This window comes from Chlamydotis macqueenii, chromosome 11 (genome assembly GCF_036417535.1).
Source record: "Chlamydotis macqueenii isolate bChlMac1 chromosome 11, bChlMac1.mat, whole genome shotgun sequence".
Lineage (NCBI taxonomy): Eukaryota > Metazoa > Chordata > Aves > Otidiformes > Otididae > Chlamydotis > Chlamydotis macqueenii.
Genome location: NC_141566.1, coordinates 5823837 through 5846962, shown reverse-complemented (window position 1 = coordinate 5846962; position 23126 = coordinate 5823837). Strand labels below are relative to the sequence as shown.

Here is a 23126-nt window from a genome sequence, read left to right as displayed (position 1 = left end):
CGGAGCATTTATTAGATCCTGAGTGGAATCTCTGGAGTTTAATAAAAGAAAGCTCATGCTGCAATATTTCCTTTTGAAAGGGCACTTTAGATCTCTCTCCTCCAACTGGATTAATATTTTTTTATGGAGTGCGTAGGAATTTAATTGCTGTGAAGGGTGATGTTCCTCTGCAAATTTGTGTGAGATTGATCCAAGATTTTGATGTACTGTGAGGAAAAGAATACTGACAGACAAACAGACATATCTACACAACATGCTCTCATTTGCTACCTATAACCAGGCTAAAAAATTCCTGTATACCCTCAGGATGCAGCAAATGCTACGAGAGTGTGCGCAGTTGAGAAAAAAAGCAATCTAGAGATGCCTCGAATCTAGACCAGGATCAAGCCCAAATTCATCAAGCAGTGAAACAGAATGGCGATTCAGATTCTGAGTGCTGTAGATTAGTGAGATGAATATTAAGAATCATAGAACAAATGAAGACCAACATCATCTTTTGATATTCTTGAAAAAATGTTTTGCCTTATTAACTAATTGAAGAACACTAAAATAATCTGTGCTAAGAAGAGTCGTCATCCAAGTTTCATACATGCTGCAATAGCACTGAGAACGCTGGCATACCACACAGATATCTCAACCGAATGTCCTTTCTCTTCTAAAGTCAGATTAACATCCTCACAGTGAAGTATGAGATCAAAGTAATTAGTCAGAGCTTGGTGGTTTGTTTGCCACAACATATCATCTTTTCAACCCCAGCTGTCCTTCGCTCCCTGTCATGCATGCAGAATACCATGCTTAAGAATGGGAAGGTGGTGAATAACAAACACAGAAAAGATTAATAAGAAGTGTTTCCATCAAAACTGATATTGGAATAAATGATTAAACCCTTTCATAATCAACTAATTTATTAAAGTGAATGCCTTAAAGTGAAAGCTTGTTATTTATGGTAGTTTTTGCAATAGAGAGTTATTCCATGTACATTTTTGTACTTCAGTAAATCAAGAAATATTGATTTTGAGCAAGCCGTTGATTTTACTGTCAGAACAAATTTAGCTTTGAGAACTGATTTTATTAACCTATTTCATAAGTCCCTCTAAACACACTATCTGTGAGCAACCCACATTCTCTTGATGTAAATGCCATTTGTAATTTAGCCAAAAACAATTTAAGTGGAGATGGGCCAAATTCATTTCTCATTTACGTTTATGCCGTTCTGGAATAAACTCAGCAGTCCTGCAAGGATATACAATTGTTTCTGACTAAGTGAAGGTTTCATTCCCCTATTTTCATTGATATAATTTCAGATTAACAGGCTTGACTTCAAGGGGATGTGATTCTTTCATAGAGTTTTCTGGTTATCAGCAACAATTTTAGAAGACGACTATCAAGCAAATTTGATACAGCTACTTTTCAGAACATGCATTCTCAGCATTTATTTCATGTCTGTGCTTTACTGCGTATGTGAAAAAACCTCAAAAGTATGGATTTCGTGAAAAATTCCAGTAAGTAGATTCACTTAAACCGCTAAAAAAAAAAATCCTCCAAACAAGAAATACTTCCAAAAGCTACTTGCACATCTGTACTGCAGATTGTCAACAATGTGACTTCACTTATCAGTGACAGAAAATTATACAGCAGTACTATACTTAGAAAATGAGACTGGCTGCTTTTTAGGGACACTTTAATATGCCATCATTTATTATGTTTTTTAGAATATTTACTGGCATGCATTTGCAATTCATCTGAAGATTATCTCAATCTATGTGGTAAGAACATTATCTGGATTTCCCAGAATTCTGAAACATTTGCAAAATTTTGAGGAATGTGCAGCAATAATTTCCTGTAGGTGCTGCAGTATGGAAGCACCTGGATTGTTCAAGGCAAATAAAAGTTTATTTCTGCTTTTACGAAAAGAAGACCCTACCCCCATGCTGAGAGGAATAATAAGAAGAATTTGCTCTATGACATGCTCGCTCTTATCTATGATTTTGTAGGAGCCCTTTCTCCATGGCATTCAAACTATGTTGTAGAGTATGGTAAACCGAACCTGTTTCTGGCAAGTAGCCAGTCTACCAAAAAATATGATTTTAGAGCTATTTAAATCTACTTACAAATATGGCATATTTGATTTCAACCCCAAAAGTTTACCTTTTAAATTTCTTTTTAATTTAAAAAATAAAACAATTTTAATTTTGCATTTGCCAGAGCCCCTGCTGCAACTTATTTGCTAAAGGGCATTTGCATTTTTACAAGGAACTGGAAACCATCGAAACTCACCATTTCAGATTTAGTGAGACATTTTGTTACTGAGCAAAACGAGCAAAAATTTGAACATAAACACACAGCCGCACGTTATATGGCCAGGAAAGCAATTATTTGTACAGCCCGAGATACAGATCACAAGGAGAAGGCACAGAGCAGACGTTGCACCTGGCACCATTCCCCACACCTCCGAGATCTCTAAGCTGGTTATTGATGCCCCAGGCAGTTGTTATACGTATCCAAGAAGCAAGTGTATGTGCTTCAGGCGGCTTTAAGTCCCGCGAAGCATCACTCCTGCCAGCTGGTACGTAGCAACGGAGCAGAGAAGCAGTGCCTCCAGCCGGGGAGCACTGCTCGCTGGGGTGGGCGCCTGCTCATCATCTGCAGGACTGGCTGTCCTGCAAGAAGAGGTGCCAGAGCAGAAGCCAAGCTGCCCAGAAGCCATATGATCTTAAACCAATTACTAGGCTAGTTTAAGCTTGGGTTTAGCACAACTAAGCCAGCTGACCCTGTCCTGCTTTATATGGAATATTTACGTGTCTACAAGACCAGAGAGAATGCAAAAGCCTGTCTATCCCCAACCTGGTAACAGGGAAGCTGGGGTTCCCTTCCCCACATCTGCAAATACTTAGGGCGCAGTGACAGGTGAAATGGAACAAGGACACATTTTTCAATTTTGACTCTAGTAATAAAATCCCCAAGTGCTTCTGTGACAGCAGCATTAGATTCCATCATTTGTCCCTGTGAAATTCAGTAAGAGCTACCCAAAACTTTGACCCCACATTCTTCATATATGTAAAGACAATATCACAGTCACCTGCTATTACTCAAAGTCTACTTAGAAACGAGGAGCAAGCTCTCACCATTGTTATGCAGTGTATTTTAACTGTGATTTTCCAGTTGTGAAGGACTGAGAAAAGGGCAGGGACAAAATGAAATGCAAAATTAACCGGATCCTCGTTATTAGCTTACACAGTCCATAATATAACTTTAGTATGTTACTTGAATTCTTCAAGATTTTTTCAAATACAACTTCCCCCCCATTTTGAAGCTGATTAATAATTGAAGTGTTTATTGGCAAAGGTCAATCCCTTCCTTGTGCTATCTGCAAATGTGGCTCACTGACTAGTCAAGAGAATGATTTATGTGTCTTCATGTTTATCTATGTATCTTTTTTAGCATAAACTAGAGATGTGATAAGTGTCCTTTAGTCTGATTTGTTTTACACTGCTTTTGAAATAAGAACTGAAGAGTACCTTGAGAAATGTATTGAAACGCAGTAGCTTCACTACACCACCACCGTTGTGTAACTACTTACTGTAATGCTCCTCTATGATTTAGAACAGATTTAGATGTAAGTGGAATATGTATTTTTTTTCCATTTAGGAGTTCAAGCAAATCAGGCTGAAATGCTGGACTAAAGGAAAGCACTCTAAACTTTTGATAAACTCCTTAGAAGACATATCTCAAAGTAGCAAGCAACTTTCTAAAGCATGATGTATTCTTTACATAACCCCACTGTACACATTCATATGCCATTTCCTGGAAAAAAATTGAGCATATAGTTTTGTATTTATATGGTACACCTCAAAATAATCATGTGAATGGAAGAACCACTCCATAATGTGCAGTTCAGAATTATCTGAATCATCCAACATATTCTGATATATAATCCCTGTACAAGAAACTAAGTTATCTGTCTCCACAACGTGAAGAAAAGAAACAGCACATGAAAACCAGGCGTCTACCTGAGTGATGTCCATTCCAGAATCACAGCTCAATGGTTGGGTTGATGTGAGGCCATTCGAACCTATTATTGTTGTGATCACACCGTTCTCATCAATTTTCCGAATCATGGTACCGTCAACGAAGTAAATAAATCCATGCTTATCTACAGTGATACCTGGATGAAGGGAAAGGTAAAAGAGTGTTAGTACTGACATTATCTAGATTAAAAAGTATGAGCTTAAAATGTTTCATCTTCTCTTAGACTCTGAAAATCTGCTGATTAAAAAAGTATGACTTTTTTTCTACCATTACTTACTTGAGGCTTACACAAACTTTATATGGAAAGATCATACCCATGTTTCAGACCGCCTTTGACTTATAAAGAAAGAGTGAAGATATGAGGCAGAAACAGAACAAAGCAGCAGAGGCTGTGCTTGTAACATAATTCTATATACACAGAATTCTATACACATAGAATTAGGCTCTTGAATAACTTTGCTTCATTTCCATCACAAAGTGGGACAAGACTAGCTTTTCTAAAAGCTTACCTCACAGTTTATTTTCCTTCCTTTTCACTTTCTTAACTCTCATGAAGAGGCAAATTTTTTTTTTTGCAAAGAAGAACCACCCACAGAAAGCAAGACAGGCTTGTGTTGTGATATGGGCTATATGTACAAACGGGGCAAAGCAGGTTCTGCTTAGCAGGCAGAAGGAATATCTGTGCTGCAAACGTATTGCAGTGCTGTGTTGGTCATATACTGGAACCAGCCTTGCGACAACAGCGGGCTTCAGCAGGAGCCAGTGTGGTTCTCCCGCTTCTGGATCTGCAATAGCCCCAGCACCACTGCAGTGTGCCACGCAGCAGAGATGGACACTGAAGCAAACACAACGGTTACGCAGAGGAGAGGTCATGGTCTTCTGTATTTCAATGGGGAAACTGAGGAACTGAGTTCACACCAAGTGTGTGGTACAGCCATGTCACAACTCACGCCCGGCCCTCATCTGTCCCAGTCTAACACTTTCTCCCCAGTTCATCCTGCGTTCAATGCGTTAGACTTTTCTATATTGCATGAGCTGTAAGAAAGATCTTTTTTCCTTGAAATGTTGAAAATATAGCTAGAAAAGCTCTTCTATTCATGTTAGGTTTGTGAAATCCTTTCTACCAAAACTGCTCAATTTCTTGCTTTAAACTACTTCATAATTTCCCATTTGAAGTTGCATAACTTTGCAATTATAGCAGCTGCTGTGCACAGCCAAGCTATTTTAATAATGAATTTATGTTCTGCTACACAGAAATGAAAGGCAGAGGACTTGAACAGATGGCTTGGACAGTGGCTTATGTGTGTCTTGATTTTTGCACTTTTGCATTTAGCACAACTGAAGGCTGCATGTACTCTGAATTTACAAAACACTTGCCTGCACGCCAGTTTAGGATTTCACACAGCAATTCCACATGCCATTAAAAGAGCAAAAAAAACCCCAAACTGAATTCCCTCACCTGCTAGCCACATTTCCTTCTACTGAATTTAATTTCTTTAAATATATAGGAGCAGTTGTAGCTGGGGGTAAGGGAGAGTAAGCAGTCTAGGGGGCAGGGGCAGGACCAGCAGCCCTGATGGGGAACGTGCGTCATCCATGGGGCTGAGAGAAGGGGGGACAGTCTCCCCAGGCTCCTAAGTAAATCTGTACCTGGCAGCTGGAAATGCCTGGGGACAGACTTTGAGTTACATACACACGTTGAGCGTAATACGCTTTCTCTTACGGCATTAACACCCAACGGCAGGGTCCCAAGACAAACCTCCCATGACCACTTCTTTTCTAACAGAAAGCAGGAATAATGCCCACTCCAGTTTTCCTGTGGTGGCCAGAAGGTTAGGGAGCTCGACGGAGCAGGCTGACCTCCGCCGCTGGAGGGTTTCCATCCCTTACTCTGGCCGAGAGGGAGGCTCTGAGCGAGGCTGCAAAGGCTTTGAAGGGGACAGGCTTTTGGGTACACCCTGCCACCATGTCGCCCACTGCCCAGTTCCCATCCAGAGGTGCCTCTTCATCACAGGTGACATTTAGGCACCTTGCAAAGGTCTGAGAGTATCATCACAAAAAAATCCAAAGGCCACACCAGTTAACTTCACTGTTTAGTGCTTGTACTACGTCCAGCTTTCAGGCTATCTGCACAGTGTTGGTAGTTGAAAGTAATTCTTTAAAGCGTCAATTCAGTGTTTTCATATGGCTGTGAACTGACGTTGGAAGAGGGTTATTCACCATCCTGCCACCTTCTCCATCCAGGACAAAAAATGTCCATGGACTGCTGAAGTGCCTCAGGTTACAGGGACAGGCTATGTCACTTCGTTATGTGAAACAGCTGATCACTGAAATGTCCAGTTCTCCAGGATAGATGTCACCTGGGGGACGGAAATCACCTGGGGAGGGTGGATGGGTCATCTGAGAGGAAATGTGGGAGGTTATAAAAAAGCTAAAGGAAGAGCAGACATCTTAGGGCTGGGGTCCCTGCTGGCCTGTGAGCCTCTTCGGTACTGGCTCCCTCAGAGGATGAGGTGAGCTGAGGTAAAGAGTGCATCTGAGAATCAAAAAGGTGTGCTTTGGTGTTGGGGGAGGGGGTGACCTGTGTGTTCCAGACTTTGCGAAGGGCTGTGCCTCTGTCTGTCCCTGATGCCTACTAAAGAGACTTTGCACTGAAGAGACCCGTGCCCACAAAAGGCCAGAATTAGGGGTGTCCACAGGGCTGGAGCCGAGGGCCGGCTGCCTCTTCAGAAACAAAGCTAGGTGTGCACAGCAAACTGCAAAATCTCTTTTCATACAACTGAACTGCTAAAATGTCCACCCTAAAACCCCAACAGAAGCAAAAAGAAATCCAGCCTTGTTATTAATGACCATATAACCAATTAATACATAAATGTCAGGAGGTTTTTCCAAATGTTATTCTGAGGGAATGCACATGGCAGGAGCCAATAGAGCAAACCACTGCATCTTCTGTGGTGCAACTACAACTCTGCAGAGGCTTTCAAGATAACAGTTCCCAAAGGCCTGAGTCACGATCTGCAGTTTAGTTTGTACATGGATAAATTTTCTCTTCAGAAAATGAGAAGGGCTGTGTGGACTCTGCTACGACAGTTTGGGGCCACAGAGCAGGGGGAGCGGGGCTCTGAGGCACCTCCTGATCTTCTTGCTGGGATGCTCAGGGGCTCCTGCCCTCCTGCCTGGGTTCTGTCCTGCTTGATCAGCTTTATGCTGCAAAGCTGAAGCATGCTGAGGGATTATTAGTAAATGGAAAAGCTGCTAGGAAATTGTTCTAAGCTTTTTTTCTTCAGGGATGTGTGAGGGTTGGAGACAAAAGTGTCTTCAGTCCCAGCCTCCTCCTACTTTCTTGAGAGTCTCTTCAAGACTCCTTTTGAGAAGGAAAAGCCACTCTGGACTGCTGTGGCAGGAGAGCAAAGAGCACCGTATGTGACTGTTGTGGTGTGTGTGCTGCTATGATTGTTGGAGGTGTTTTTAATCTTACTGATATCGCATCGCGGAGCAGTATTAGATGGGATTTGATTTGCTTTCCAGCATGGTTCACAGGCTCAAATGAGAAACTTGATGTGGGTGGGAAGTACAGCACATGTGGTGTCTCAGTGTGCCTTTGCAGAGGGCTGGTGCTGCATGGCAAGCAAGGGGCTACCTTCTCACCTGGGTAGCGCAGCCCTGGATCGGATCCATGCCACGGATAACATGAGGCCAGGATCTATCACTAGGGCAAGTGCATCTTCTGTTTTACGCAATTTCCCTGTGAACAGATGGCTGTGTTGGCTGCAAACCATCCATTATATAAAAATCAAAAATTATGCTGCAATAAAATAAAGCTACTCAGCTGTGTTGCTGAATGGATTTCAAACACTAACTATGTAAGAAAACCAAAGATCCTTTAATGTTAATAGTATACATTTTGCTCTCCAGCCATTGCAGAAAGGCAATCTATCTGCAAGGGAAGTACATATGCCAGGGTGAGGGCATAAACAAGCTCATGTCTTCAGTATTTGTACTAAAGATAATAAATTCCTGTGTTTGTACTAAAGATAATAAATTCCTGGTACTTCCTAATAAGCCAGTTTCTTCAGGGATGTATGTTCAACAGAGAACTACTGTTTCCAGTGCTTACTCCTGTATACTAAACCAGCATGGCTTTACCCATTGAAGAACATTATGCACTTAAGTCTTGTTGACAAATACCCTATATAAGGTATCCATCAGAAAACAAAATACAGGCTGGTGGCTAAACTTATTATTAGAGTTGGATTCACTAATGCTCCTGTCACATCTTGCATGATGCTTCACATAATCTGTACTCCAAGAGCTTATTTTTAATCCTTTTCTGACGTACAGTGTAATGCAGAATAAAATCACATGCAGCACTTCAATTGTGCTTTAATCACCGAGGAACTCGGAGAGGGAACATGCACATGCTGAGTGTCATGAATTGCGCTGAATGCAAGTAGGAATACTGCTCACTCAGTGAGTGAGTAAAAAAAGGTCATTTTTAGGTACCTTTTCTTTGCACAGAGAATGAGATGTAGTCTAATCTAGGCTCTGTCTGATTCTGGTTTTTTTTAGGTACCATAGCACTAAACTGTACGCCCAGCTGATGCTGTCTTTGGGCATAAATGTGACCTATTGCACAAATGACAGACTCACCTTGCTTGGATACGAGATTCCTCATCAAACACTGATGTCTGAGTAAGGACAAAATAAAGCTGTGCAAGGATTTAGTGTTGTTCTTTGACTCAGGGCTGAGCACAATCTGTTTTTGAGTAATGTGCTTGCACTGAAGGACTGTTTTTAACCATGTTTAGTCACTAGGACTGCCTTACGTAGGACTAGATTTTGTACCTGAATGTAAAAGAGCAGCTCTTACAAACATCTACTTCCAGTGGATTTATGCGCAGATGTCTTGGAACAATATTTATAAAACTTAAGTCTTTCAATCAGTATCATTTAAATTCAGTTAACTAACATTAAAAACGAACTGCTGCTAGTTCATGCAATCACACATGGCTACTAAGACTCACCAGAAAAAGTTTTTCTCTTTCTATCTGCTTTCTGCACAAAATAATCCTGAGTAAATGGGTGGAGTATAACCATGGTAAACAGAAAGCTGACTATAACCTCTCCTGTTACAAGCTCTCAGGGGTGATTTTGGTTAAAGGGTTATTTCCCCTGACAGACCTGCCATAGTGCACATATGTACACAATTACAAATGCAAATGAAACTTTGAAAGCAAACTGATCACTTTTGTGTGCAGTTCTCACAGGTATAAATTCAAAATACATATGATTATACTTAGAGTCTTTCAGTCTAGAAATTTTGTCATTTTAAGGTTAATTGAGCTAAGCTTATAGTGCTAAAAATATGGGCTAAAAGTAATACAGTAAAATCCCAATTAAGATATTTTCTTTTCTGCCCCCTTACAATATTATAGCCTGCAGTTGCATTCTAAGAGACTTTCGGGGAACAAATCCTTGTCAAATACATCAATAAACAGCAGCTGGAGCTACATGTTGCCCACTTCTCTACTTAACACTTTTTGCTCAGCTAAAAACTTTGCAAATGAGCATTCTACATCGAAAACTTCTAATTAAACTTCTAAAGAATTCGTAAAAGAACATCTAGAACTACTGGTGAGAGCTGATAAAAGAGAATGCCACCTTCTGCTGAAGAAAAACTGTATTTAGAAAGAACTTGCGATTCTCATAAAACTTTTAATAGGAAGAAGTGAATCAAATTGGTTAATTACCATTTTATGGTTGGTAAAAGGGCAAATTACATGCCATCCATTTCTAAACTTCTAAATGTCTCCGGTGCTTTTAATTAAAGCTGCCATCTAGAAACTACTAAAGCAATTTTATGCAATTAGTTATTTATAGGTTACCATAATACAACACTCACAATATGACTCAAGTGATTTGCAGTCTGTTGCTTTGTGATCTTTGTCATCTCTACTTCATTACTGTCTCAGTACTGGTGGCAAAATATTGAGCAGTTCTTTGTCAGCTGGAACGCGACTTCAGTACCGGCACTTGAGTGTTGTTCTCTTTAGATGCGTAACGGTAGAGTTTGGAGAAAACAGCATTTTAAACTACTCTCTGTGGACAAAAACGTCCTGCTTCCAGTCTGAGACAGGATGACTGGGGTCAGACTTACTGCTGACAACTGTTAGCAGAAAAGTGAATAACTTAGGCACGTGGATAAAAGTTGGATGAAAATTCGGAAAACTTGCTATCCGAAAAGTTTACCTTAAACGTTCTACAAGATTCCCAGACTTCTGAAATCATAGATAGCCAAGACTACTGAAGAGAAAGATAAGGAATAAATTCTGCTGAATCAAAAATAGCATGAGATTTTTTTTTTTTTGCTGGCTCTGTGATGCATACATGACAATGATTTGAGGCTATAAATCACCTTGGTTTGCCTACTTCTTACTTTATATATTGCTAACGCAACATCTCACCCCATTCTGCTTTCCTTTTTGAACTGTATAGAAGCATTGAAAATGTCTTAGAAATTTATAGAATAGCAAAGATTGCTGAATAAAGTGTTGATCATCAGCTATGACAAGGGGGTCTTGTTTTCACAAAAGGCTGTATTAGGAATTTGGTCTGCATCCTACTGAAGGTACCAGGAATCTTTTAGCTGAGCAGGAGCGGGCCCTAAACAGGTTACTGTCATTTGACAAATGTAAAGGTTTAATTTGAGCAGTTGTTCTTACAGCTTTATTTACTTTAGAAAGTATTGCTGCAGATGGTGAGCCACAAGACTGATTATTTCAGGATGTAAGCTACTGAGGCGAACACATTTTCAAAGCCATGATTTTTTTAAAGTGGTATTTCCTTAGTAATTTCAAACAAAATGAATAAAACTACACTGCACAATTGATTTTTAATTTAAGCTTTGATTTGCGTTGCTAGTTCATGGCCATGGATCTGAGTAAAAAATGTTCATTGCTACAGCTGTGTCTAAGGTATTTTTATGCATGGGATTTAGAACTTCAACCTTCTACATTTCCCTGGTGCTTACTTTTCAGGTCACTGCATCTGTGGTAAGGTCACTGCACTGCATTCAGGTACTCTGTACTCAGCGTGCAGTTTTTAATTTCTGGAGGCATGACTGTACACACAGCTTGCACAGACACTGTGTGCATCTATCTTCTATTTCTAGAGTCTGGTCTGGACCCAGGAGTCAAAAAGCAGACACTGCTGGACCTTGGATGCTTAAATCTTTGGATTTAGTGGTTGGGCTTCCAAATGTTGTAATAACTGCTGATGCTTGGGGTTCAGTCATTGGAGGGACTTCCTGTTTTCAGCAAAGTTCCACCACAGCTGTCCTGCTCGAATGCTCTGAGGCTGTCACAAATACAAGGTAACTGAAATCAGATGTTAATCTAGGACACTTTTTTTTTTTTAGTATACTGACTGGGAGACATGGTAACTCAGCAAAAAATTGGTAAGTTGATTGTCTCAGCCTCTCACTGCCCCTGTCAATTAAGCTTGGAAAGTCAAATCCATTTACATGTCTAAAGCCCACTGATTTCAGAAGGGCAGGGTAGGTAAGTGTTTAATGCTTTTGATCCAGGCATTGGCTTTGCAGTGCTAAGCAGAACAACTCCCAGGTATTTCTATTAATTTCAGCACTTCTTACTGCTCCAGTACTCAACGACTAAACTAGTTAAAATCCCTTAGTGCCTTCTTCTAAACATTAATCGGGATTGTTTAAATGATAGTACTGGTGACTAGATGTAGCAAAAATACGTTAACAAAAACCAACCACCAAACAGAATTCCCCACCCCCAAATTAAAACCTGTTACTTGGTAAAGTTCAAGTGATTGGAATTCAATCAGTGATTAATATCTTGTGTAGTTACTTCTTCATTTTCAATATCTCCTTGTGTAATAAATGTGTTCAGCTTGTCACAGATCTTATTTTATGTCCCCCACCTTGTATCATTTCACATTCTGCTTAAGTACTTGGTCATCTATTACATGACTCATTAGTCTGAGATCTCTACAGAATTAAAGAAAGTTGCAGTAAAAATAATATATTGAAGTTCAAATTTCAACTATATCACCCATGCATGTTTAAAAGCATCTTTCAAAGTCAGCTCAACATACAACAGTGCAAGATTAATGTCACTAAGCCCCATCTCTAGTCCTTCACAGAGAAGTGGGAACAGACTGAACAAAGCTACGTGTCTGTTACCTGCAAAATAAAAGTTGTGGAAAGCAGATCAAATAATAATTGATTAGTGTGTCTGCATGATGTTTTTCTGTCTGACACTTAATTCCTGGTTACTAGGCAAAGGCAGTCTTGCCAAATAAAAATAATGAGAAATAAAAGTTGATGAACACCTTAAAACATTAAATAATAAGGACTCTCCCCAAACCCACCTCCATGCCCGCTAAAGTAGAAAAATCTCTGAGTTCAAAAAGGCTAAAAAATAGTGTGAAGCAACTTTCATTCAGAAAAGTAAATAAGAAAGAGTATTTGAATTTCCACTTATTAACATACTTCTGAGGATGATACCAAACAGGATTAAGTTTCACAAGTGCCACACAGCAGGTACTTCTTATCAATTTTGTGAATGGATAAACTGACTCATACAGCTAAGCTCTTATTCAGAGTCACGAGCAGCCAGCAGCAAAAATGAGAATACAGCTTTTGAGCTGTAACTAACCAAGGTCAGACGGTCACTAAATCCAGTTCTTTCTCAGAGATTACCTTTCTAAGAGGTAAATTTATTTTTCTTTTATAATCGGGGGAAAAAAAGGAATACTCAGGACAAAAAGGTGGCAAATGGAAAAAAAAAGAGCCAGAAGATTTTCTATATCAGCTTAAAAAACAAATGTAAATCTTGTCTGGTCGTTGAGTAATGCAAATGATTATATTAATAATCTCTTGACAATTACTCTGTCTTTATCTGTGTTATCAGGTACCTATTTTCGCATTGTAAAAATCTCAGAAGTGAGAAATTAGAGGCAATTCATTTATTTCTGCGGTTAAATACTACATCACATTGTGTTGCTCTGTGCTCAAGTATTTTTAAATATGGGTAAGATGTTGGTGAGTTTAGACTCACCAAAATCTTTGTCCCTGTTTTGTGCCTCTTAGAAAAAAAAATATTTTTGTGTACATTGTTTGAATGTTACTTCAGTAGAAATGTGACACCTTCTGACTTTACAATTATTCCAATAACAGGCAAAATAAGTAATCCAAGTAGGTGCATAAATCAAAAGGAGCTGGGAGTCATTACCTGAATTTGCCAATATAAAAGCCATTGTCTGCTAACAGTTATTTTTTAAAATATTTTCTTGCTGCTCCAGAACTCAAGAATTGTACTTTTATTCCTCTTAATTTCTTTATAACTAGAATCTTCTGTTAAGGAAGCCAGCAATGCATGGGTATTTTTAAAATAAACAGCATATTACCGATTTTCACCCCATACTTTCCCAATAAGAAAACAAGATGAAACAACTAATTGTATTGTAATTGGATGCAATCAATTGTGATCAGCAATAAAACATTGATCATTTCCCTGCTAAAGGATCTGAAAACCTTTGTTTTCTACTACTTTTAGAATTGATTCATTACATTAATTAGTTGCCTGAAGATTAACATTTATTTGTATTTACCTCACACTTACCTTCTATCATTAAAAACGCGGTAAAGTCGCTCTATAATTACAATGTGTCTCTTGCTAAGCCTTAAAACAGGATTATTTGCTTGTCTTAGAGACATTCCTGCCTGGATATACATTCTAATTTCCTACTGATATACAGCCCCCCTTTATCAGCTCACGAAAAATAATCAGACTCCTTCTGTAGAATGATTAGGAGGGAGCGGTGTGCTGCAGGGGGAGAATGCTAAAAGCCCACTCAGGGCTCTGCCATGGGTACCCTTTGTTCCAGGGGTTTCAGTGGGAGTTGAGGGTGACCAGAGACTTTATCACAATTCCAACACGCACGCTGCAAAGGGATTAATTTTGGCGCTGGTGGGGGATTCAGGGCTTCACACGCATTTCGCCTGTGACGATACAGGATGTACTCTGACAGAAAGGCTGCGGCAAAATGCTTACTTCACGTGCAGCAGGTGAGATGCTCATATTTTGCAAAGTGCATGTAATGAGGAAAGACAAACTAGAGTTCCAGATAAACCTGATTTTGCTGGCTGTCTGATTTGAACAGCCCTGACTTAATGCATATGAGTAAGCTCCATTAACATTACAAGAATCACCTGAATGCATAAAACAGAAAAAATTGACTTTGCCAATTGTATTATTTGCTTAAAAGTTAAATATAATTAAATGCTGCCACCTTGCAATAGAAAGGTAATAAGAGAGGAGTGTTGCCCAGAAGGAAAGAGTATTTCAGAGGATGCGAGCCGAAGCCTGCTGCTCATGCTACTCCCTCAAAAAGGACCAGTTGTATTAAGAACACGAGTGACTTTTATGAAATGATTTGGCTTGCTTATAGTTGGTTAAATCATCACCTCAGACCCATTTTTATACATCCAGTTGCATGTGAGTTTCTAAATAACGGACGGAAATGACAGATGACCAACACCAAGTACTTCAGATGTGCTCTTTTCTTACCTCTCGGACTGTTGAGAGATGCCTCGGACGCCTTTCCGCCATCTCCACAGTGACTCTGGTCAAATGGAAGGCACTGATCACCTGTTCCTGCCACCACCTCTGCGTTTCTTGCCAGATCCTTTGTTTCAGTGAGAGATTTTGCTTTGTAGACTTTTCTGGTGTTGGTATCTGATAAGTAAAGGGATTCTGACACTGGATCAACGGCCAAGTAATATTTATGTGCAGGGCTTGTACTAAAACAGAAGAAAGCAGCATCAAAGTTAAATTGTTATTATTTTAAATCTCTGTTCATGGTAGCATAACACTTCTGAAGAGATCTGTTCAACGATTTGGAGATGACAGAGGCATAAGTGAGACCAGCTTTAATGTGCCCCATGCAAGCACCACTGCTGAGAAGGAACCAGTCCCAGCTGCAGAGCCTGACCAGCCAGCTATGTGCCAGGTACTGAGCTTACACAGAGAGTGGTATCGGCAGAGTTAGTCTCTCCATTAGTACCGAGCCACCCAGTACAAAGCTAACCAGAGTGACTTCAGCTTAGCTGTAATTATCACTATCAAAAGCAAGGTGATTTTTCTATACCTGCTAAGTTCTGGTACTCTTGGCACCGAAAACAAATGTACGACTTGCAGCAAGGTGAATCACAGACTGTTCTGCATGGGCACAAATACCCACTCTTGGTTATTTTTATCAGTTTCTAAACCCTAGGAAATACGAAAGTGTGAAATATGGTGCCTTAATTCATGCCGACTGTATTGTCAGGAGCAAGGCAGAAGGCCAAGTACTGTCAGTGCAACTAGGCATGAATTACTGCACCATAATTCATGCTCCGAAGTGCCTTACTGAGATTATAAAATGTTATTTAAAAATATTTACATATGTTAATTAAATGGTCAGGATCATAAATTCTAATCGAAGAACTGGGCTGAATCTTATTAACCAGTAAGACTTTTTTCTTTCTTTTTCAGTGCAAAGTTAATTTCCAGTTTGAGGAAACTAAGCACGTGGCATACAGCACCAGTGTCCTGAGCCTGGTGAGACTGCAGTGTAGTCCAGATTGTAAAACAAAATCAAAATCCACATAGGTGTAAATCCTTTTAATCACACAGTTGGTTACTGAAATGGTGGGAGATGGGCACAGGCAGAGTGGTGGCCAATGCCTGGCAGAGGGTTTTGGTGCTCAGACAGTATTTTTAGCACTGCCACGTTTCTCCCAAGGGAGAAGGAAATTTCTGTCAGGCAGCTGGGCAAGACCTGCCCGTATTCCCTGTAAGGTAATGGGACATTTTACTAACATTGGAACAATTAACTAACACTTAAGATTGCTGTGACAAAGTTAGGAAATGAGTTACTCCTCTCAGCTTTGTCAGTTCTGTTTGCGGTGCGTTTGACAGCGCTCGGCACACAGCTCCTTCTGCAGGGCTGGGTTTTCACGCCACAACAATCCAGGAAAGCAATAATGTAGATAAAATAGAACTGAAGAACTGGAGGAAGCTCCAGGGCAGATATGTAATGTCTGAGATGATACTGACTTGTTTTACTGATTCGATTTCAGGTTGACAGAGCCTCTTTAAATATGAAGTTTTTGCTTGGCTAACTTCAAATATGAAATTTTTGCTTGGCTGAGGCAGATACTAAGCTTTATTAATCATCTGTTAGACAGTTCTACCTTTACTGCGCAAAGCTGCAAAACAATGTAAAAATTACTTACCAATATCTTTTATTTTAGCAATCTACTGAGTACTCTATACATTACTAAGAAACTTCTAACGTGAAATCTTATTTCCATTTATAAGTTACAAAGCTAATGCTGTATCATGTGATAAATGTGATAGAGCTTGGGCTTATTTCTCTCAGTTCTTATTCTCCATCCAAAAAGGGACAGAAACTGTTCAGCATCTCTGAGGATTGGGCCACAAGCTACATTAGCTTAAAGTTCACCTTAGTCATAAAAATATATAAAAGACAGAAGGGGGAAATATAGGGAAAGAGAGATTCCCACAGTTGGGGAACAGATGTGAAACCCAGTCCAAGGAAACATAGGGAATGAGAGGACTGTGGTATGATGCAACATGAGTAAGAAGATGAGCTGAAAATAACTGATGCCAAATTATGTATCACCAGTATTGTAAAGTTTTGTTTGTTGAAAACATTAAGAATCATTTGCACTCTCTTGAGTGAGCTCAGAAGGGACTGGCCAGCCAAAAGATGACTTTTAAATAAAACATTTCTGTGGAAAAAGTTGCAAGGAGAATTCTAGATGTTAAACAAACATTGTTCATCATGGAGAAACTGGAGAGAACCAGGGGTCATTATATACTCTCCTTGCAGACACATTTTCTGTCACCCTTGTCATTACATTTAATTGACCGGCTGTTAGAAAACTCTTTATGTTTATGCTTAAAGCCTTGCACACTAAAATGTTTACAGTTAAAGAGTATATTAGTAAAACATGGAGCAAAATCAAATACTCACTATCTTTGCAGAAGTTTGCAACCATAACTAAATCTGAGTTTATTTAAATCAACCCATTAAAAAACATATCAGGTAGACTATGATTTAAAACTAATCTTTCCAGAACAAAGCCTAGTTTCCGTTTTCACTAGTTAAACTGGCTCTGTTATTTCTTAGTAAAATCTTGATGACATGAAAAACCAGATAAGTTGTTTTAAAACAGTCAAAAATAACTCGTGGCCTTCTCTGTTTACTGGTCTCCAAACTCTATCCCTTTTCACACGGTATTTTCTTTGGCCTGGTAGAAAGAACCCTTTTCCCTTGCTCTTTTGGACACTAAAAGTTGTGTTGAGGAACTGGATTTTGAAGCCTTTTCCTGCTTGGACTGTCACGAGCCTTTGACACCTTTTAGCTGTTGCTTTCATATGTTTCTTTGAGCATCCTAGAATTTTCCACCACGACTTTGGGCCTTTACAGCCCCAAGAGAATGGCATACACTGGGACTGCTGAGTTCTCCCCCACAACCTTAAGGACTACATTAACTTCAAGTGATTTCCTCCAATTTTCCACAGATTTTACTTGGACAGTATACTGACAGAGGCTATTATTATTGTAATTAAGAGAGCTGGGGTACTTAAGTATTGTCACACCTTGATGCAATTGAGGTTTATGTTCATCTCAAGAAACCAGTACTAGTAAGCAGGTACAAAAAAATTCTACTTTACAAAAGAAACCACTGAATTCAAAACCTCATTCATGTTCTGAATGCATTACAGAGCAAATACGTTCGGTTTGATTCTTTAGTTTACAAAAATACTGGTCAGTTTGGCATGACGGCACATGGAAACAATCCTTCAGTTAATAACCAGAACCTTGTACTTACCAACTGGGAATTATTCTTTCTTTTTAAGTTTTCATTGTAAAATAGATGAGATGTGACACCATCTGTTAGTAGGCTGGCCAATAATCTATAGTAGTCATAGCATTCTTGTGGCTAAAGGGAGTAATTCCAACCAGCGCTCTCATCCTGCAAACACACGTGCAGTCCATCTCCTACTACGCCATGAAGTTACCAGCTTAGGTTGCACTACTGCTGCTTTATTTATCTCATTTAAGTACTGAAATACTAAGAAGTTTGTTTCTAAGGATACAGAGTGCCTTGCTATCTCTTTCTAGCCTGCAACGTCATTTCTGCAGCTGGATTGTTATAATCAACTCCCTCGCCGTCTGTCGCAGAAGCCTAATGGACGATGTTCATTCTTTAACAGAAATGCCTACACTGCAATGCCAAAGTGCTAACTGAAAAGGGGGGAAGCCACTTGCTTTCGCTTTAGCCGGAGAAGCAAGGCCTGAGCTGTGACACAGTGTCCTCAGTTCTGAGGCCTGCTGTGCACACTGTGGCAGATTTTAAAGTTCGTAGTATCCTAGAAGCGGTAAAGCACTGTCCTCTTGTGTGACCCTGAAGCCTATTTTATTATTGCTTTGTTGCTAAAACTCCAGTTTCCTTGGCTGGCTGTATCTATGATCATTCAAACATCACGTAAAATGAACACGACAGCTATGAAATGCGTTTGCAGCTTTTGGGTTCAAACCTCTGCATCTCTGCTTGCTGATTTTTAGAGGGAGACTTCATCCCTTCAAAGGATTCAAACCTTCTTTACTATAAACAATGGTGAATTTGATTAACATTTATCTTTATTAAATTCAGAGTGGTTCTCTGTATCCAGACGTTTGAAAGGGCTTTTGTAAGACTGTTTCATAGAACATGGCTCACATATTACTGTTACTGTTTTACTTACCTGTGTCTTGTGTCTCTGTTCCTAGTAACACAGGCAAGTTCAGTTTAAAGAGAAAAAGAGAAAAAAACAAGAAATGTTAGTCCTCAACAAAACTGTATTCTTTGCCTGACTGCTCATAGAGCTGTATCCCAAACCAAAATACTGTTTATCCTGTTACTTGGTATTATTTATTTCTCTGAAACTGCTTCCTCTCCACCGCCTGCCCATTGCCAAGCCAATTCTGAGCAATCAGCACACATCATCACCAGCAATGTTCTCTAGTTGGAGATGCATGGGTGTTAAGTAAGAGAAATTTAGAGTATCAGTGTCCGAAATCTCTCCTGCCTTCTGCTCTGGCACTGAAAGGGAATGGGAAGCTGGAGTCATAATTACGGGGGAGTCATTAACGGTGGCAGAGGCCCAGCCGGCGACACATCAGTCTGCAATGCCAGGTGTGCTCTTGTCTGCTTAAACTCAGTCACCTCCTCTGTTTCACATGAGGAACAATTTTGTTGTATTAATTTCATACAAGGTAAGTCTATCTTCAGCTGTAATGCTGTGACTTGACATACTGCACATTTTTGCTACTGAATTATGTGGTTTTCTTTAAAAATACACTTAATGGAGCATTTTTAACTTTTTTTGAGAAAACATATGAAAAATCTCACAGGAATCTATTAGTTCTGCACTTTGTAGAAATTCATTATGCAAAACCTGTTCTGAAGGCCACTTAAGATGCCCTTTTTAACAGATGACTTTGAAGTAAGAGCAAGTTTTCCAACGAGTTTGTTCAACCATTGATGAGACATACGCTCACAAGGCAGCTAACGTGGCTGCTTCTTTAAGTCACAAGTGAAAAAAGGCTTACAGCCAGGATAATGAAAGCCAGTCAGAGAAAGCTAATTATTTTTTTTTACCTTAATTCTAATATGCCAATTGAGTTTCCAGAGGGAAAGATGCGTCTGACAAAATTGAAGTCACCGATATACACGCTACCATCAGGCCCAGAAGCAAGAGCAACCGGGGCAAAGAGTTTGTTGTTGAGTGCAAGACCGTTGCAGTTGGCGCAAGAGACACTTCTCTGGTGTCCATTACCCATCACAGTTGAGATGACTGGCGGCTGCTGGGAAATGAACATGTTTTCACCATTTCCTTTGTGTACAATTCCTAAGGGGAGGGGGAGCAGAAAACAGACAAAAAAAGCAAATGTATAGCATTTAAACTATTCCACACTTTTGGATTATGCAATCCTCCAAAAAAATCAGATTACCAAAACAGCATCAAATATCGAATCTCTTAAAACGTGTCAACAGGGTTCCACTAATCTCTTTAATTTTGTTCAGTCCCAAGGTTCACCATCACCATTTTGTCAATTAGTGGTTAGTGGCTATTTTAAAAGCCAACATCATGAGGAGGACTCATGGTTGGTTAATGCTCTAACAAATTGACTGTTAATTGCTGTGCTATCTGATTTCTTGGGGATTACTACTTTAATATTCATTTTATTCATAAATTTTTATTAGGTAGCAGAGGAATTTCTTCGGCAGTTTGAATATTTAATTAAAGGAGATTAATAGCAGGACTACTATGCATTTTTCACAAAAGAGCACTGAGTGGCAGTACAAAATCAATATTCAAATTTAAATGTGAGTCCTTCATGGTATATAAAGATGGTGCCAAGTGCAGCAAGGCCAAGTTAAGAGTCAAGGAGTAATTCTGAGGCACAAGTGAATTTCTTACCACCAAGAATAGATTAAGTTCTGCCATAACGTTTAAAACAACTTTGCTGTGTGCCAAGTATTATAGCACTGCTCTGCAGCATATGTCATAGAAAGTCTTCCCAAATACTATGTTGGTGATACCAGAACTGGTACAAATCTGTATTTTATCAAGCTGATAGCTGTAGTGTTTATTTTGAACAACAATGTGGTAATATAGTTAAGAAGTACCTTTAAAACAATGTGTTATTTTAAGATTTTGACTATTTCTGAATGGAAGATTGATATTGTTTTAGATCACAGTCCAAAATGTTATTTCTTGTGGAAAGCCCAGTACTTCACCAGAAAAGCAGCACGATTAAAGGAATAAACACAAGGGACTATACTTCCTGGAGGACTCTTACACTTGGAAATCAGCATCTTCTAGATACTGCAGGGAGTACATGTTGAGACACGTCTGAATTTTCCCAAAGTACAGCAAATGTATTTATGTACTGTCTCTATCACCTTCTGTTAAACTATTTTTTTTTTTGTGGATTTCAGGTAAGTCTGAAGCTAAAATTCTGCTTGGAAATCACTGAGTGTTGCCATAGCTATTTTGAAGGGAATTATATTTTTAAAAAACTTATTGTCTTCTGTTGTTCAGAAATACATATACTTGTTAGACTATTAGTCTAAAAAAAATTCTGGAAATATGCCGGTAAAATTAATGGGAATATCCGCCCTTACGCACCGGATAAAAATACTACTAAATGAAGATGCTGCCCTTTGTCTGAAATTAACAACGTAAAGGTAATATTTCAACTGCCTCATACAAATGCCAGTAAATAATTAGGGCTCTGGAGAATATATTTTGCTGTCAATAAATGTAAGTATGTGCTTAATTTCAGGCTTTTGAGCTGCTGCTTTAAATTTTAATCAGCGCTGTGTAGCACTTGGGCTGAAATTACCGTAAAGCATAAAGTCCCTGAAAAATTGCTCCTCCTTCCCCCAGATAAAGAAAAATGGAAGCAATACACTTGCCCATCAGAAGAAAAGCCTAATTCAAAGAATACTCTGAAAAATCGGTTAATAGCACATTCATTTGTATTGATGAGCTACAGGTGTCTTTAAAAAGACTCTATGCAAGAACTGGTATTTACAGCATGTGTTCTCTTCTGGATTATGAGTAATGCCCTGAAGATCTTCTAAACTGACCAAACCCTTTGTGTTAGAAAACATTAAACTCTAATCATGCTACAGATTAGAAGTGACCCAACCTCTAAACTGGAGGGGAAAAAAAAGTGGGGAAAAACCAGTTCAGTATAGCTGAGAACAGGATTTGATCCTTTGTTAACCCAACAGTCATTGATGCAAACCCTTACACTCTAAAACTATAAAAAAAGCTTGATTTTCCAGTGACAGCCACATTGGAACAATATATGTTATTTCACATCTGTGCTACCAGAGTCAGATTTTTTTTTTTCTTCTTTTTTTTTTAAAGATACTTACATCTGGCAATAGGACACAGTTTTACTCGCTATGGTTTCTGCATGTCAATACCTGTACCTCCACAGCTTAGCTGTGCTATGAACTGCAGTTCTGTAAAATTGCATCTATTTAGAGCTTTTTTTTTTGTTGTACTTAGTTTATTTTGTAACATCTCCAAAATGAACAGTGTTTATGGGGAGGGAGGTAAGCATATCCACCCTGTCTCTGAGGAGGAACGTTGTGCACAGCAGCAGACCTGCTGGAAGACAAGGCTCAGTGGCTGAAGTTAAACAACAGCTCTTCAGAAGTATTTACCTAACGAAGCAAAGTGCTTCTAGTTTCAGTTTGAAAACAAAATTGTGATTCGCAATAGAGAATTTTTAGAAAGACATTTGTTTTATTCCAATGCCATTTCTGTAGTTCATCCAGCGAGAGTGTTTCAAAAACAGATGCAACTCTCATTCTCCTAAGAGCAGCAGCTCTTCATACATACAGAGGGAACGCTTTAATTAAAAAGTGAAAAATCTTAATATATTCCTACTCAAAAAGGCTACTTATGCTTTTCATTTCACTCATGGTAGCACGGAGATAAGTCTGAAATGTGTAATTCTAAGTTTGAATCACATTCTTGTCCTTATTTAAAGTACACTTTGCATATCTGCAATGGAAGAGCAGTTCACTAGTTTCTAGATAAGACCAGAAGCACACTTGTTATTTTTATCCTTCTGGTTAACACAGTTCATTATTCAGTTTTGTTGCTTTAACAGGAGCCTACAGACTGCTTTGTTAGCTGTGCACCAGCTATGGTACAGTCATTGTTTTTCTGCTCTTAACTTCCTTTCTAGTTGCTATAGGAGAACCAGGGGTGGACACTCAAAGCTCATTATAATAATGAGGAACATCTGAGACATCACTGAGCTGTGCCTGGGCTTCGTCATCCTCACTGGAGGATGCAAACTGGAAATAGAAGAGATTCACTGACTTCAAGCCAGACGTGCCTTCCGCTCCTCAGATTGTGTCTCTGTGAGTAATGGATAAAGATGTTCAGCAGCTTTCCCCTGACCCTGCCCAGCACAATGGG

At 39.3% G+C, this 23126-nt stretch overlaps 1 protein-coding gene across 1 annotated transcript in view; it reads right to left on the bottom strand.

Moving 5' to 3' along the window:
• Window positions 1-23126, bottom strand: part of TENM1 (teneurin transmembrane protein 1) — a 321398-nt gene that overhangs the window by 40209 nt on the left and 258063 nt on the right. The window contains exons 20-23 of the mRNA XM_086756176.1: window positions 19775-20024; window positions 18879-18899; window positions 14628-14860; window positions 4011-4165 (exon numbers count right to left, since the gene is read on the bottom strand). Of these exons, the coding sequence (XP_086612302.1) occupies window positions 4011-4165; window positions 14628-14860; window positions 18879-18899; window positions 19775-20024 (659 nt within the window). The remainder of the gene's footprint in view (window positions 1-4010; window positions 4166-14627; window positions 14861-18878; window positions 18900-19774; window positions 20025-23126) is intronic.